This window comes from Schistocerca serialis, chromosome 1 (assembly GCF_023864345.2).
Source record: "Schistocerca serialis cubense isolate TAMUIC-IGC-003099 chromosome 1, iqSchSeri2.2, whole genome shotgun sequence".
NCBI lineage: Eukaryota > Metazoa > Arthropoda > Insecta > Orthoptera > Acrididae > Schistocerca > Schistocerca serialis.
The window spans coordinates 539,821,464-539,839,290 of record NC_064638.1 but is presented as its reverse complement, the minus strand read 5'-3'; the positions used below and the strand labels follow the sequence as shown (position 1 = coordinate 539,839,290).

General features: G+C 37.7%; 1 protein-coding gene across 3 annotated transcripts in view; it reads right to left on the bottom strand.

The window, feature by feature from the left end:
• Positions 1-3,486: 3,486 nt before the first annotated feature.
• LOC126475061 (nardilysin) overlaps positions 3,487-17,827 on the bottom strand; it is a 360,282-nt gene continuing 345,941 nt past the window's right edge. For all 3 annotated transcript variants that reach the window (XM_050102619.1, XM_050102633.1, XM_050102627.1), the window contains one exon: positions 3,487-3,711. In XM_050102619.1, coding sequence (XP_049958576.1) covers positions 3,572-3,711 — 140 coding nt within the window. In that variant the 3' untranslated portion in view covers positions 3,487-3,571. The remainder of the gene's footprint in view (positions 3,712-17,827) is intronic.

The following is a 17,827-nucleotide window of genomic DNA, read 5'->3' as shown; positions in this document are numbered from 1 at the left end:
ATTTTTATTAAAAAGGTTATTACACTATATATTGTGTCAGACGTGATCCGACAGAAAAGGAAAGAGACAACTTACACTAATAAGTTTACATGTACATTATCCTTTTTTTTAGCTCAAAACTGTTATTTTGCTGTGAAAAATTTCATTAAAATCAATCACCTCAAATAAATGGATGAGTTTACTACAGAAATGTTCTAGCTTCACAGATAATGATGTCATTACTGCACAATTCCAAAGAAAACAGCACAGAAGAAGTTTTTTAAGCAGCCAAAGGAAATAATTCAAATGTTTGCAGCCTCAAACAGGTTCTAGTTTGAAGGAGAGCACTATTAATTGAACATACGTGGTACACACATAAATGTGAAGCACCATTCCCATTTCTACCAGCAGAAGAACACTACTGTAATTACTTGCTTATCGACTGACCCTGTGTTGATTGAGGAAATTGAGACAGAATAAAGGGCACAGTTCAAAACAAAAAACTGTTCCACATAAATTTACAAGAACAAATAGTTCCTTAGAAATCAAGTAGTCACTTTTTTTTTGTCAAACCTCACATTACTGATGAAGCTTTCTTGTCCGCAGACGACTTATTAAAAAAAAAAAATTAATGCTTTGCTCAGTATTAAAATAAGCCAACAAATTAGAAGCAACATGTGTTATTTCCTTAATTCTCAGCAAGGTAGCATTGTCCCTCCTGGCTGGTCAAAACATAGTGAGGAACAACAGAAGCAACAGACTGCTATTTGTGATCACCACATTCAGTCTTGTAATTGAGGAACATTTGCTGAATATGAGTCTCACTTTGGTCTTCTGCAAATATGTTATACTGTTATTTAAGTACTGGCACCATAAGGAGGTGCAAATAATGTGGATTATTTCGATATTTTATGGATACTTTCACCAGCAGCAATCCACACATCTAAGTTCGCACCTCCACAGTCTCCCACTACGTTCACCACTGAAACAGTCTAAACGAATTTTACACAGAGTACGCGAAGGAACTTGCCCTCCTCCTTGCAGCGGTGTACCATAGGTCTCTAGAAGAGCGTAGCATTCCAAAGGATTGGAAAAGGGCGGAGGTCATCCCCATTTTCAATAAGGGACGCCATACAGATGTGCAGAACTATAGACCTATATCTCTAACATCGATCAGTTGTAGAATTTTGGAACACGTATTATGTTCGAGTATAATGACTTTTCTGGAGACTAGAAATCTACTCTGTAGGAATCAGCATGGGTTTCGAAAAAGACGGTCGTGTGAAACCCAGCTCGCGCTATTCGTCCACGGGACTCAGAGGGCCATAGACACGGGTTCCCAGGTGTTTCTTGACTTCCGCAAGGCATTTGATACGGTTCCCCATAGTCGTTTAATGAACAAAGTAAGAGCATATGGACTATCAGACCAATTGTGTGATTGGATTGAGGAGTTCCTAGATAACAGAACGCAGCATGTCATTCTCAATGGAGAGAAGTCTTCCGAAGTAAGTGTGATTTCTGGTGTGCCACAGGGGTGTGTCATGGGACCGTTGCTGTTCACAATATACATAAATGACATGGTGGATGACATCGGAAGTTCACAGAGGCTTTTTGCAGATGATGCTGTGGTGTATCGAGAGGTTGTAACAATGGAAAATTGTACTGAAATGCAGGAGGATTTGCAGCGAATTGACGCATGGTGCAGGGAATGGCAATTGAATCTCAATGTAGACAAGTGTAATGTGCTGCGAATCCATAGAAAGATAGATCCCTTATCATTTAGCTACAAAATAGCAGGTCAGCAACTGGAAGCAGTTAATTCCATAAATTATCTGGCAGTAGGCATTAGGAGTGATTTAAAATGGAATGATCATATAAAGTTGATCGTCGGTAAAGCAGATGCCAGACTGAGATTCATTGGAAGAATCCTAAGGAAATGCAATCCGAAAACAAAGGAAGTAGGTTACAGTACGCTCGTTCGCCCACTGCTTGAATACTCCTCAGCGGTGTGGGATCCGTACCAGATAGGGTTGATAGAAGAGATAGAGAAGATCCAATGGAGAGCAGCATGCTTCGTTACAGGATCATTTAGTAATCGCGAAAGCTTTACGGAGATGATAGATAAACTCCAGTGGAAGACTCTACAGGAGAGACACTCAGTAGCTTGGTACGGGCTTTTGTTAAAGTTTCGAGAACATACCTTCACCGAAGAGTCCAGCAGTATATTGCTCCCTCCTACGTATATCTCGCGAAGAAACCATGAGGATAAATTCAGAGAGATTAGAGCCCACACAGAAGCATACAGACAATCCTTCTTTCCACAAACAATACGAGACTGGAATAGAAGGGAGAACCGATAGAGGTACTCAGGGTACCCTCCGCCACACACCGTCAGGCGGCTTGCGGAGTATGGATGTAGATGTAGAATTGATAAATTAAGTCTCCTTTGAACAGAGTGATATTTATCTCTTCTTTCTTGAAAAAAAAGTATGCACCATTCATCACTGTGATAAAGATGCAGCATAATACAATCACAAACAATGTCGCCATTATATGCGAAGATTGCAGGCTGCAGTGTAATCAGGTCTTAATTCCAAGATGAGTAATGTAGAAATGAAAGAAACTGCCTACTCTTCCAGTAGATATATTGTAAAAAACTTTTACACACATACACAAAGCTGCCTGACACACATCGAGCCGGAATCACAAATGGGAAGAGACATATAGCTGAAGAGTCAAAAATTTGATATTGGCCTAAGAAAACAATAAAATACTGATATATGTTCATCTTTCTTTTTGCGCATATCTCTTTTTGGTGCAGGCATGCTTATATTGCATCTTTGTCCCATATGGTGTTCCAATATTTATTAAATGACATATACTTTATGGTTAAACCAAAATGAGATCTATCACATTTTCTGTTTCTCAGCTAATCATAACCACGAAAAAATGTAGACTGCATTAATTGCTGCTGTAAGAACCAGTCTTGGATAACTGAAACCAGGGAAAAATGTGAATTGCATTAATGGCTGGCCCTAAGAACCAGTTTCACACTACAAAATCATTTAATAAATGTGAGTCTGTCTCCAGTTGATAGCTTATTCTCAGTTACTCAAGACAATGAAGAGTGTAAATAGGTTAAAGTGCTGCTTGTGACCATGATATAGATGGCAGTAGTGTCATGAAGAATAGGAGCTCACAATTTGAAATTTTTTTTTACTCTCTGCGAGTACACTTTTTGTGAAGTTAAAGCTCCCTCTCTCTCTCTTTCTTTGCAATTTTTTATCCATGATTTGTGGTAGGCACAACACAAATGTAACATTGAATGTACATTCAGACATTTTCTTGTCATACTGGAAAGTTCATCCTCAGATCTACATCACATTGTGTGTGTGTGTGTGTGTGTGTGTGTGTGTGTGTGTGTGTGTGTGCGTGTGCGTGTGTGTGTGTGTGTGCGTGTGTTTCAAAGGAATCGGGAAGAAGGAATTTTCAAAAACTCAACACAGATTGCAAAAAACCGACATAAATTTTAATAATATTGTTATATAAATACAGCATATTTACAAATATAAAATAAACCATACCAAAAAGATCACAACTTTATATTAATGACTGGATGAAGAAACAGATTTTCCCTGTAAGCAGTAATGTCTCTCATAACATTCTCTACATCTTGCTTATGTGCAAGTGTACGAGAGGCGTTATCTACTTTCTTGTGTCCTCCTTGTTTTCCTGTAACAAATTAGCCATTTCCGTCTTAGTAATTAATTTTCACTTCTCTATAAATTGATGAAAATAATGACATTACTTATTAACAAAAGTGATTTGAATACACACATGCATACATGCACACACTGAGGCACCAAACGCACCCACACGCATACACACAAAATTTTTCATCAACTGTGCACAATATTAAGCAAAATCCGTTACAAAACAAGAATCCACTTCTGGCTTATGTCCACACACTACTACTGCTACCAGAACACACAGACTCACTATCTTTTTTTCCTTTTCCTCCCCTGTTGACGATAAACTGAGTTGGCAACAGATGCTCAAGTGAGCTCCTTACTGGCATCAAAAGAAGCAGGAACAAAAAAATAAATAAATTAATTAAGTAAATGCCTGTGGTCATGATATAGGTTGCAGTAGCGTTGTGAAGAATGGGAGCGCACAATTTGTAATTATTTTTAATCCAAAACTTGGGAGACATCCAAATCCAAACCTAGCAGAATTTCAACTGGAACATACAGCCATATCTAAAAGGTAGATTACAAAATTATGAATGTTAAAATAGTCAGAAATGGGGAATTCGATTCAGATCATTGTCTCTCTAAGATAAAAATAAAATTTCTCCCATCTAAAACGAAACAGGCAAACAAGAAAGTGATCAGATACAACACCACTACAGCTAATATTACAAAATATATAAAAATTTAGAGAAGAAATTGAGACAAGTAAAGGTGATTGGCGTGAACTCCAGATGCAAATAACTCAAGCAGCAGAGAAAACTTTAGGAATGGCCAAGAATAAAAACAAGCCATGGAATGAGGAGTGTGAAGAAGCACTAATACAGGGTGTATACGGGGACAAGGAAAAAAAAAAAAATCCCGGATTTTTCCCTGATATCCCGTTTAAAAAATGTGCTTTTTCCCGGGCGAAAATACACTTTTTCCGTGCTAAGTGACAGTAGGTTTTCCGTAAATTTTCCCTCGGACCTGTAAAACTTATCAATCCTTTGAATGGTTGACGTTTTATACACTCGCATAGAACTTCCCGGGAAAAAAAAGACGGGGGAGAGAAGTTTTGGAAAGACTTAATGAAAAATAGAGAGAAGTTTTGGAAAGACCTTTCATTTGCAGCAACATACACTGCATATTTTCGAATTACGAAAGTATAAATTCGAACTGCACCAAACACAGCGTGTTAGTTTCCCCAGCGTTTAAACCGAGGTTGCGATGTCATTTCGTAAGCCAACCATACAGTATCTCATGCCACGTGATCTCGTCAGCCCATGACAGCAGATATTCAGAGCATAAGACACGTGTTATAGTCAGCCAATAGCAAGTCACTGGTTACGTAGCGCGAACATACAACGAAAAAAAGTTAACGGTTTAAATTAATGTACATAGGATAGCTACAAGAAAAGCTAAGCTTTCACATGTAATATTAATCTTTTTTGCTTGTGTTATACTTTAAGATTCATCACACAAATGTGCCAGTAAATCTAAAATTATGACAAATGTCTGGGCTCGTAATTCTTGTAAGTGGCTGGTCCTCAAACTGTTCAATTTTAAACGCCCTGTGATTTAGAAATCCATCCCACTTTCTCACACGTAACCGTAATTCATCTTGTGTAAAAAGAAATTTACTTTGAAAGTAACGCTTTTCAAACCACCTTTCGCAATACTATCTGGAGACTGTTAGAAATAGGTTCGATTTACCAGTTGCCAGAGAGCGCCAGAAAACAGGCATTATTGCGCGTCAGCAGCTGCAGTGGCGTAGGAAGCCCACATGTAAATATGTATAAAGCAAATGGCTCTGAGCACTACGGGACTTAACTTCTGAAGTCATCAGTCCCCTCGAACGTAGAACTACTTAAACCTAACTAACCTAAGGACATCACACACACCCATGCCCGAGGGAGGATTCGATCCTGCTACCGAAGCGGTCGCGCGGTTCCAGACTGTAGCGCCTAGAACTGCTCGGCCAACCCGGCCTGCATGTATAAAGTACTAAGAGAGCTTACATTACAATATAAAAGAAACAGGGCATCAGAGGAAACTCCCAAGAGCATTGGAATTTCATAAACCATGCTAAAATGCATAATTCGGCTTGAAGAGCACATTGGTTTTTTACAGATTCACAATGAAGTAGATCCCGTGTGATATTAAGTTTTTCAGTGTGGTTTTTGGGTTGTTGATGTTCTTGGAGTACCAATACTCTACGATCTAATTTCTGTTTCTTTATTATGGCATAATGCCACACATGGCAGATGATGATAAAGTGCACTTGAAATTCAGCGAACAGTTGGAACTAACCAATACTGTGGAATTAAACACTTCGTTTCAAATAAAATGATTGCCTCAGGTGAAAGATTAATAAAGCCAAATTTCTTTAGCAAACTTGCAAAAATAACTTTATTGTTCTGCATGGCGATTAATGATTGACTGCTAATAACTTGGAAATACGATAAAATCAGAAAATTGAAACTAAAAATATATTTTTGCCCTCCGTAATTATGTGAATGTATTTTAATTCACTTGATAGAAATCCATTTTGTTTTCATTTGACGTAGGAGTATTGTTTTCATTTGACGTAGGAGTATAAACGAAGAGAAGCAGTGAAATCACTAAACGTAAACACGGGGCACGTGGAGAGTAATCCCCTCCACACTACAACTGAGACAACTCTGCGCATGAGCGAATCTGGCAGTTAGGGCTCGCAAGAAAATTTTTTTCCATTAGCATCTGGCTGCTTGCTGCTAATGCCCATATAGCTAACAGCCACACTTCAAGTAGCGGGAAGTGGAGAAGGTACTGCTCATACGGTGGTCAATTGTGCATGGGCATCAGCCCGCTGGCGACTGGTCAAACGAACCGAATGTGAACAGTTGTGACGTCATGCTTATAGCAAGCAGTTTATTGTTACGAAGAATTACATGGTCTTCGCCCTACGGCCTTTGACATAGTTTTGCTATTTGCAGATGCTTGTCCGTGCCCGGTGTTTTGTTGTAAATTGCGCATTTCCTTTGCCACTAAAGTTTTATTTTATTTTTTTCTCTCGTTTATATTTTATTGCTGCAGTATCATTCTCCAGTAGCAGGATATAGTAACATTCTTTGCTAGAGAGTCAATTCTTACCAGTCAAAATTATAAAAAGCTAAAACAATGAAAAATTCCCGGTTTTTTTCCCAGTTATCTGCCGGATGAGAAAATTCCCGAGTTTTTCCTGGATTTCCCAGTTGTCCCGGGTCGTATACACCCTGCAACAGGGATGCGTCTCAAAACCATATGAATAATCAATAGACCAACGTGCGCTGGATGTAGGCGCTTTGTGAAACAAGTTTGTTTTCCTCAAGAATTTTAATTTGGCGCCCCCTTTTCCCGGAAGCATCTAGCTGCTTACTGCGACTGCTTGCACAGCCAACGGCCACATTCCTGTAACCAGAAGCGGGAGAATCTACTGCTCAAACGCGACTCAACTGCACATGCACATGAGCCCTCTCGAAACTGCTGAAACGGATCTAATGTAAACAGTTGTGACTTCACGCTCATCGGAGGCAATTTGTTGTTATGAAGCACGCATAGTCTTCCTAAAGCCTTTGACACATTTTGCTGTTGGCAGACGCTTGCAAGAGCACTGTGTGTCGTTGTTGTATATGGCGCATTTCCTTTGCAATTTAAGTTATTTTCGTTTTTTTCTCTCGTTTATGTTTCATTGTTGAAGTAGCATTCTGCAATAGTGGGATACAGTAATATCCTTTGTTAGAGTATCGGTTCTTACCAGTCAAAATTACAAAAATTTAACTGAAAACTAAAACAATGAAAAATTCCCGGAATTCTAAAAAATTCTCGGGTTTTTCCCGGTTTTCTGCCGGATGAAAAAATTCCCGCATCTCCCAGGTCGTATACACCCTGTAATACAAAGAGCTCAAAAATGGAGAAAATGGAGATGTTCAAAAGAAGAGGAAGACCTTGAACAATTCAGACAACAAAGAAAACAAACATCAAAAATAATCCGGAAAATCAAAAGAAACTTTTAAAATTCTCAGCTTATTGAAACTTTTAAACACATACTTAAAGGATACCAAGCACCAAGTACTTTTTTCAAAGATGAAAATGGCAAAATGGGATTAAATAACACAAAAAATTGTGAAATATTAGCCAAATTTTTTGAAAAGCAGTTAAACTGTCCAGTTCCAACAGATCAATTAGCATTTCCAGTGAGACCTCAAAATATAGAGGAAGATTTCCCACTAACAGAGTTAGAAATTCATGAAGCCATCAAAACACTGGAAAAAAAATAAAATAAAAAATAAAGCAAGTGGTGAAGACTCCATTACAGCAGAATTATTGAAGTGGTCAGAACCAAGAATCATAAGGGATGTACAACCTCTTTTTGAGATAAAAAAGGAAACAAACAAGACGTTAATAATTACAGTGGAGTGTCACTTCTGCCAGTGGCATACAAAATATTATCAAAAATTCTCCTGAATAGAGTGGTAGATACTGGGAGAATATCATGGTGGTTTTCGAAAGTGAAGATCCTGTGCAGAACAAATTTTTAACTTAACGTCAATAATTCGCCATAGAATGTTAACCAGCAAACCAATAATAGTGTCATTTATTGATTTCAAGAAAGCACTTGATTGTGTAGACAGAAAAATATTAGAGAATTTGGTGCTAAATCAAAATTAGCAAATATAATTCGTGAAACATTAACAGGTATAATGTCTAAATTCAAATTTATGGAAGTAGTATCTCAGCCATTTGAAATAAAAACTGGCGTTAGACAAGGTTTATCACCTTACCGTTTAATTGTGCTCTAGAAAAAAATTGTAAGGATCTGGATTTTGGAGCTAAAAAAATCACAAAATTGAACCAATAACCCTGGGAAGGAAAACAAACGAAATTAAGGTAAACTGCTTGGCTTTTGCAGATGATTTTGAAATACTTTCAGAAAACCTGACAGAAGCATTTATTCAAATAAAACTTCTGGAAAAAATATCAAACAGATCTGGTCTCAAAATTTCACTTGAAAAAACAAAATTAATGACAAATATAAAAAATGTGCCAAAATTCATAGAAACACAAATAGGTAAAATAGAGCAAATAAATAAATTTAAATATCTTGGAGAAACTATCCAACAGAATGGACTAGAAAAATCTGCAATAGATGTAAGAATTAACAAAATAGAAAGAGCATATGCTTTAACCAAAAATATTTACAACAAGAAATATATATCTGGAAAAACAGAACTAAAACACTACACCACAGTGGCACACCCAGAATATTTACATGGATCTGAATGCCTAACGATGAACTATAAGATGGACAAACTAGAGGTAGTCATCATCATCATCATCATCATCATCATCATCATCATCATCAACAACAACATTTAAGACTGATTATGCCTTTCAGCATTCATTTTCACTAGAGGTACTGGAAAGAAGGATTACTATAAAATATTGGATGCAATAAAAACTGCAGAGGGTTGGAAAATAAGAAGTAATGAGGAGATCTACAAAAATACAGAGAAAATATCTGAAGTAATGGCCAAACGAAGATTAACCTTCTTCCGACAGCTCTACCGATTGGATGGAAATAGACTAACAAAACAAATACTCCTATATTTCTGGAAGAAGAAATCGACAATAGCATGGATTACAGAAGTAAGGAAAGACCTAGAAAGAAACACTATCAAAAAATCAGAAATAGCTGACAAAAAACCATTTTAAATATAAAATACTGAATTTGGAAGGCTTTCAAAGCAGAAGAAATAAAAAATCGGGAACAACATGGACAGAAGAAAGGAAGAGACTTCATAGGGAGAAAATGAGGAAATACTGGAAAAATAGGAAAACAACAACAAAGGAAGAAGAGGAACAGAAGTTGTTAACATGATCCTAGTTGGTCAATATGATTGTAATAAAATAAAAAAGCTACATTACAACCATGAAACTAAACAGACTGTGCTATGTCACAACAGGGGAAAAGTGTGAGATATTACACCCCGTCTATTTGTACCTGTATCAAGAACAGAAAAACAAAGCTATATTTTGGAATTATAGTGTTACAAGACTACCAAATGTCACACGTGGTATGGCATGAGGAATACAAATTGGTTAAACATTGGCAACGCTCATTTCTATTTATATATGAAATTTGTGTTATTTGTGTCCTGGAATTATTTTTGCATTATCTCACAACATTAGTTCTCATTTCTTCATGATTAAATGGAAAATTGCTCATTACATCATGCAAATGTACACACATGCACACACGAACACACACACACACACACACACACACACACACACACACACACACACACAAATTAAAAACAGAGTCTAGATTAGAAACTGAAGACATTTGGTAAAAATTAGAGCCATATGCTCATTTAACATATAAAGTACATGATAATACTTTTATAGCAAATTAAAAATGATAAGGGAGATCATCTACGTACATACACCAGAAACCATTATAAAGTGCATGGCTGAGGTTATTTCCCTGTAGCACATTTAAGGCTTTCTTACCATTCGAATCACATATGAAGTGTGGGAAGAATGACTGCTTAAATGCCTCTGTGCATGCTGTTATTAGTCTGACCTTGTCTTCGTTGTCCCAAAGGTAGGGTATCATAACATCACTTAAAGCTGGCTACTGAAATTTTGTAAGTACGCTGTCACATGATAGTTTATTTATTTTTTCAGGTATCTGCCAATTTACATTTTTCAACATTTCCGCAATGCTCTCCGATGGGTTAAACAAACTTATGACCATTTGTGCTGACCTCCTTTATCTACATGTATTATACCCTGTTACCTAATTCTTTAAATTGCTCAGCATTCATAAAATGAGTCACAACTTTTGAAAGATACAGATTCTGTGTATAGTGCTCCATAAATGGTTGCTTTTATAACTAATATTTTTTATTAGTTTAAGAAATTGTACTTCATCTCAAGATGGCTGCAACTGTCATGATTCACTGTAATACTGTGTGTCACAGTTTTAAAATATAGATTTTAAAACCAAGTTCTTTGTGAATAAAATTATGAAATGCAAGTGACAAATATATAAAGAATGGTTAAAAAATGTCACACAATATGTTCTGTAGTTATGTTGTTCTGTCATAGTTCATAATAGTTTTGTTAAAAAACTAATACAATTTAATTAGGTAAAGAACAAAAGTAATCTCAAAATTTATATGAGATATATTAAACCACTAATTCCTGAAGTTACATTCAGTGCGGATGTAACACAATCTTTATCACACAACGTTACAAATAATGAATTTTTTTATAGCCAAACAATGCAAAATCCAGGATAGAAAGCCACAATATTATGAAAAGGATAATTGCTGCACACCATATAGTGGAGATGCTGAGTTACAGACAGGTACAACAAAATAACTCTCACAGAATGTTTTCTGCCAACAAGGCCTTTGTTGTGCCTATCTGCAACTCAGCTTCTCTGCTATATGGCGAGTAGCAACTATCCTTTTCATAATATTGTTTTTGTATTCGGACTGTTTAGTTATTAAAAGACACTTTTCTGGCTATCACCTGTTTCCTCCGGTAGTACTTACAGTATTTAATTATTCAATATTCTCTTCCAAAAAGGCATAAAACAGTTTTTGTTGAGCAATTTTAACACTGAATTTTCCACTTCCTTGGTATAATGCAACTGAGGTCGTGATCTAAATATTGATTGATTTTTAAAGTAGCTCTGGAAGACATTTCATAGAGATAAAGAAAAGCCTTTCTCAAAAAGGCATACACCTGAGGTACTGTAGTAACCATACATACTCTTCCTACAACATGACTCTGCAATTTGCAAGTGTTCAGAGGTAGCATATCAACTATCTTGTGACAAATGTTTGAGAATATATGTGCTCCAGTATCTATTAACCACATCAAATTAGATAAACTATAATAGTTTTAAACAAATCTTTGAACCTCTTTAATGCAATATCCCTACTGGTTTCAATGGTGTCATCATGTATCCTAAACAATGGATGCCTACCCAGTTTGAGGGAACTACTGATTTGATGATAAGTCCATGAATTCAAGAACAAAGCATGATCTATATCACAATTTTAAATATTATTTTAATGACCAGTTTTGGCCATATTAGGTCATCTACAGACCTAACACCTAGAGAGGATTGTAGTTATCATAAGCACTTCCCATAGTACCAAGCCTATCCCACAGTATCATGCCTAGTAAAGATAATCAACCTTCAGGTTGAGGTCAGGGTTACTTTTATTTTATGTTAACAACTTAAGTATACATTTCTTTACTTCCATACCAATGTCAAATAATAAGTTATCATTCTAACTATGTAAGGTGTGATAACAAATGCTGAGGCAAGAAAAATGTGGACAAAATATACAAGAAATGCAGAGTGATCAAATCTAGAAAAAACTAAAGACTGAAAATATGTTGACAGCCTTTAATGAAACGACATTTTTCCTCTCCCTTAGTAATGTAATGGTGCATATGCACATCAGAAGAGAGCCAAGGTTAACCCAACATTAAGTGTTATAACCCTGTCCATAATACCTGAACACATGCTGTGGCACCAGGTTACCAGTGCACTACACTTTGAATAAGATGGGCCAGTCCCAGATGCTGCCTGTGGTGGTTGTGCACAGGGCGCAGCATCTGCTGCGCTGTCTACCATGATCCTCCTCTTTTATAAGCACAGTGCACGAGGCACTCGCCCTCACAATGTGTTCATACTTATTGGCAGCAACTGCTTGTATCAGTACTTGGATTGTTTCTATGTTTGTGTCTGTGTTCTCGACTGTTGTTCACTTGTATGTGGTAGAAGGATAAACGTTGGTACATTCATATTATACAAATGGTGAAGTGTATGGTGTTCACGTCCACATGCTCAGACTCTCTGGTTGTTCCTTCGGTGCTTTTGTCTATGGAGGAAGTGCTCCAATCTCTCCTTCAGCAGCAGCAGGCTACTACGGTTGCTATCATGAACTTGTTGGCCACATCGGCTAGGCAGGCTTGTATACTGATGGCATACCTGCCACCCTTCCCCCTTTACAACAATGCAGTCAAAGACTGGGAGGCTCATGTGAACTGGCTTAGGCAACACTTCCTTGCTTCTGGTGTCACTGATGCAGACATGTGTAAGGCTTTGTTTCTTTATTGGACTTCTCCTCATTTCTACCAGTTGCTGTGCCAGTAAGCCCCACTCCAGTAACTTGCATTAATTTTGTTCAATGAAATGTATAAGTTGTCAAATTATCACCCCCCCCCCCACACACACACACAAACACACACGTCACTGCAGCATGTGTAGAGTTCTACTGCTGTCATAAACAGTCTACCAGTCCTACCAGCCTTGGGCAGACAAACTCCGTGGCCTTAGTCATAAATGTCAGTTTGTTACTGATGCTCATCGTGATTCCTGTGCTGATTCTATGGTCCAAGGTGTCATCAATGGGTTGGCTCTTGACAAGGAGCAGCGTCAACATGCACTGCAGAGTGAGATCCATTTTTGGCTGAGTGCTAAATGTTGCTCAGTCTTTCAAAATATCTTGTCCTGCTGGTGATCAAATTAACGCTTGGCACAAAAATGCTGTGTTAGCTCCTGTTCCTGGTTGCTTAGAGGCAGTCAGTTCTCAGGTGGCAGTGAGGGGGGATGGATGGGAGGGGGAAGGAGGACTATGTGGCAGCCATACAAAAGTGGCCTCTGTACCGCACTGGACAGCGACATAACAAACAACAACCATAGCAATGGCAGCACTCTGTGCTCCCATCTTGCCCACACTATTTCGTGCAATGTGGTAGAACAGCATGCCCTAAGTGCTGGTGACTGACAACAAACTTACAACAACTTTAGGAAAAAAGGACATAAAACATGTGTGTGTCGTTTCCAGCCACCTCCTGTGGTCATGGACATGGATTTTAATTGTGTGTCTTCAGTACGTACGAATCATAACAAACTGTTTATCAAATGTGAGTGATGGACAAAGAGCTGAGACTACAAGCGGACACATGATTTTGCTGAACTCACAAACTTATGTGGGTTTGGGATCTTCATCTTGAGGGTTACTCGACATTTGGTGAGTTACAACAAGCAGCACATTCCAATTTTGGGACTATTTATGGCTCCCACAATATATATATCTGTGGCTTGTTCCTTGACTTTTTTGGTAGTGAATGATGCTGGTACAGCAAATTTGTTCAGTATGGGTGCTTCAAATGGTTTTGGTTTTTTCCATTTTGGATACAGTGTGCGTCGTTTCCAACCAAGTCCCTTACAAGCAGTTGGATTGTCTGTGTTCTGAGTTCTCATCTCTTTTCTCAGATGGGTTAGGCTCTGTCACTAATTTTGCAGCCCACAATACCCTGAAACCTATAGCTTGGCTGCACTTTTTTCCATGTGCTCCCTATTCCAGTGGCTTTGTGTGATCAAGTGAAATCAGAATTGCACAGGCTGATGTCGTCGGTGTCATACAGTCTCTTCCATCCATTGAGTGGTCAGCTACCCTCAGGTTTTGTTAAAAAACCAAATGGTCAGCTACACCTCTGCAGTAACTTTTAAAGTTTCAGTTAATGCTCAATCTATCATAGATACCTAGTGTTTGCCCAGACATGTTATTGGCTAAACTTGCCAGGGTCAGTTCATCTTCACAAATGATTTATAAGAATAATTTTTTCATAATGCAGGGCCACATTCATAATATATTTAAATCAGTACCGTGATTAGACTGTTGTTTATTTACAGTGTTACATTTACACTTACACAATCATGATTTCTGCTTCAAAGTGCCATTATCAAGTGTTTTCTGAAAGCAGATTAGACAATAACACTGAAATACATAAAAAGTGATAAAATCATGTTACAATCCATATTTGTAATGCTTACTTATAAGTGTTTTAAATTGCCTAAGATAGCATACTGTCATATTAAAATACACTATTAGATACACTGTCTAAGAGTCGATATTTCTGGCGGAGACTATTGCTTTGTTTCATTACTGAGTACATCATCTTGACTGAATGACAGTTGGCTAAGTGTCAAACTGTCTTGGTCAAAGAAATTCCTGTTACAAGCAGGTGATTTTTTGACTCAGTGTCCGGTAGGACAGGAAAGGTTACGAGAAATTTATTTTCTTTGGTAGTTGTTACATCTTTGCAATACCTGTTTATCTTAGTATACAATGAAGTTGCCTGCCCATAAACAAACAGTAACAAACCTCTCGATAATATTCGATGCATACACAAATATAAAAGTCTAGCTAGTCACTGGCATTGTTTAAAGTACATTTTAGTAGGTAAATATACAGCTTTGTGTGTGACATTAACACATGGCCAACTCTTAAGTTGTGTAATTTTGCCTCAATTCAGAATTAATACAATACAGTGCAATTACTTATTCTACTCACTCATTAATTAACCAGTGAGGTTTGAAGCGATAAATCCTGTTATATGAAATGGAACATTATTTGCGAGAAACTGCAAGTAACACAGGTATGTGAAACATGTCATGTACATAAAAGCATTTAAGCAATAAAAGAATAAAAAGATTTCATGTTAAACAGCACATTTAAATTTAACATAATATAAAAATTAGGGATATCATAGTATTTGTTAATGGTTGATGAGATACAATTACAAATGTGAGTGCACCGTGGTATTGATACCTTTGGCTGTAATCTTGGTGCTATAAATCTTATTTACATGTTATAGTAGTGACATTTATATGATGTAAAGATGACATAATAATGTTAACAACTTGACCAGCTACCACATATGATTTATCCAAAGTCTACTTACAGGTTTTGTTGGATAAGGATTCTTTATAACTCTTTTGTGATTAACACACCCTTTGTGCTGTACGAATATCAGCACCTCTCATTTGGTGTTGTTAGTGCCCCAGGGATTTTTCAGCATTTTTTGAAACAACTGACGATGTCTGCTCCAGGGTGCATTAACTATCTCAATGACATTGTCATGACAGTTGCATCCATGGAAGAGCATTTATGTAACTTACACACCTTGTTCACAGTCTTACAAACTGTAGGGTTGAAATGCAACTTGGCCAAGACATATTTTGTTCAGACATCCATTGTATATTTGGAGTTTGAGATTTCTCAGGACAGTATTAAACTTTTACGTCATCATGATAGGTTGGCCAAACATCCCACCGGGCAGTGCTTCTGATACATTGCATACATATTTTGACATCTTTTTCTGCCCTCCAGTCATTGGCAATGTTGTTCTCTTAGCTATGGATGGTCGGCCACCGAGGTTTGTGATCCAGGCCGCCTTATGGCGGGAAATGCTTCGTGAATATCAGGCGGTCTCACTTTGCGAGTTACTGGCCTGTTGACACGTGTTGGCCTGACACCACCCTACCCAATAGGTGGCGCAGTGGGCAATGCTCTCTCCGTGGGCTGCACTGCAGTGTCTGTGGAAATGAGTCCATGTTGATTACATGCGACCCTTCCTAAATTCTTCCTGGTTGATGCTTTCCCTTGTTTCCATACATTATCCGCTGTCCTTTGACGTCACTGTGGCTATGATTCAGGAGCTCCCTAAAATTTTTCTATCGAAGGACTGTCTTACAAGAGGGGGTACCCAAGACAAAAAAATGAAATTAATTTTTAAAAGTGGTATATTTTCAAACTGTTTACAAAACAACCTTATCCCAAGTACTCTCCATTATAACTAATACACATGTCCCACTGGTGCTTCCACTGTCCAAAACATTTTTTGTTGTCATCTTTAGAAATGGCTGACAGCACCTCCCTTATTTCTTTCTTTACTTCTTCAATGCTGTCAAATCAGTGCCCTCTTATGTCCCTTTTCATGTATGGAAAGAAGAAAAAGTCACATGGAGCCAAGCCAGGTGAGTAACTTGTGTGGGGCAGCAGAACTCTGCCATTTTTAGCCAACAACTGTCTAACAGAAATGGCTGTCTGTGCAGATGCCTTGTAGTAGTGAAAGAATCAGTCTCCTGTTTGCCACAAATCGGATATTTTTTGACAAACAAAATAACCCACGAATCTCTGATAGTTGATCAATTGTCTACTGACTGTCTGTGAACACAAGCTCATAATTTTTTTCAATAATTTCATCGATTCGGGCAGTTGATGGAATCCAGAATGAGATTTGTCATCAATTGACATGTTGCCATTTTTAAATCAAGCAAACCATTTGTACACTTGAGTTTTTCCCATAGAGTCATCTTGGCAAGCTGTTTTCAACATTAAAACAGTTTCATCAGCATTTTTACTGAGCAGAAAATAAAATTTCACAGCTGCACATTGTTCACTTACACTTTCCATCATAAAAAATGATACAAGAACAAAACAGTGCTACCAAAAACAATCACTGCAGATGAACAAAGCAGGCTAGGTTAACAATAAAGGCAGCACTGTACTGGCAATGAGTTGTGTTATACACGCCTAGTAAGCAATGTTATTCCAATTTTTTTTTTTTTATGTCTTCCACAGTTTTTGAGCCCATAAAGGCATTCACCATGTGACTGCTCCTCCTTTTCACCCCAAATCTAATGATGAGACAGACCATCTTGTCCACACTTTCAAGGTTCAAAAGAAGAAGTATGTTGCAGACTCCACCTACAGACAATACCCTGACATATTTCTTGAGTTTCTACAGGTTTACACCAATGGGGATTGGAGTCTGGCCAAGAAGTTACATGGTCACCAGTCATGCACCATCCTTCATCTGCTTCATGAAGCCCACCTAGTCACTTGTTGGAGTGACCTCATATCACGGCGACGATCACCGTCACCATGTCTGCCTCCACCCTCATTGCCTGTCCTTTTCTTCCTTTTTGTCAGCAACTGCTTGTATTAGTATATGGATTGTTTGTATGTTTGTGCCTATATTTGGAAATTCTGCTCTTTGTGTCTTACAGTATGATAGCCGAGAGATTCTTATCTGAAAGATGGAAGTAGTAAACTTTCAAAATACTGGATAAAGAGAATCAGGTCCAGACATAATGCAAGCTTGAACTGGAAACCAGGGGGAAAAAATCTATTCTGCCATTTTCAAGGGAATCAACCTGGATTTTTGCCATAACTGATTAAGAGATATCAAGGAAACATAAATATGGATGGCTG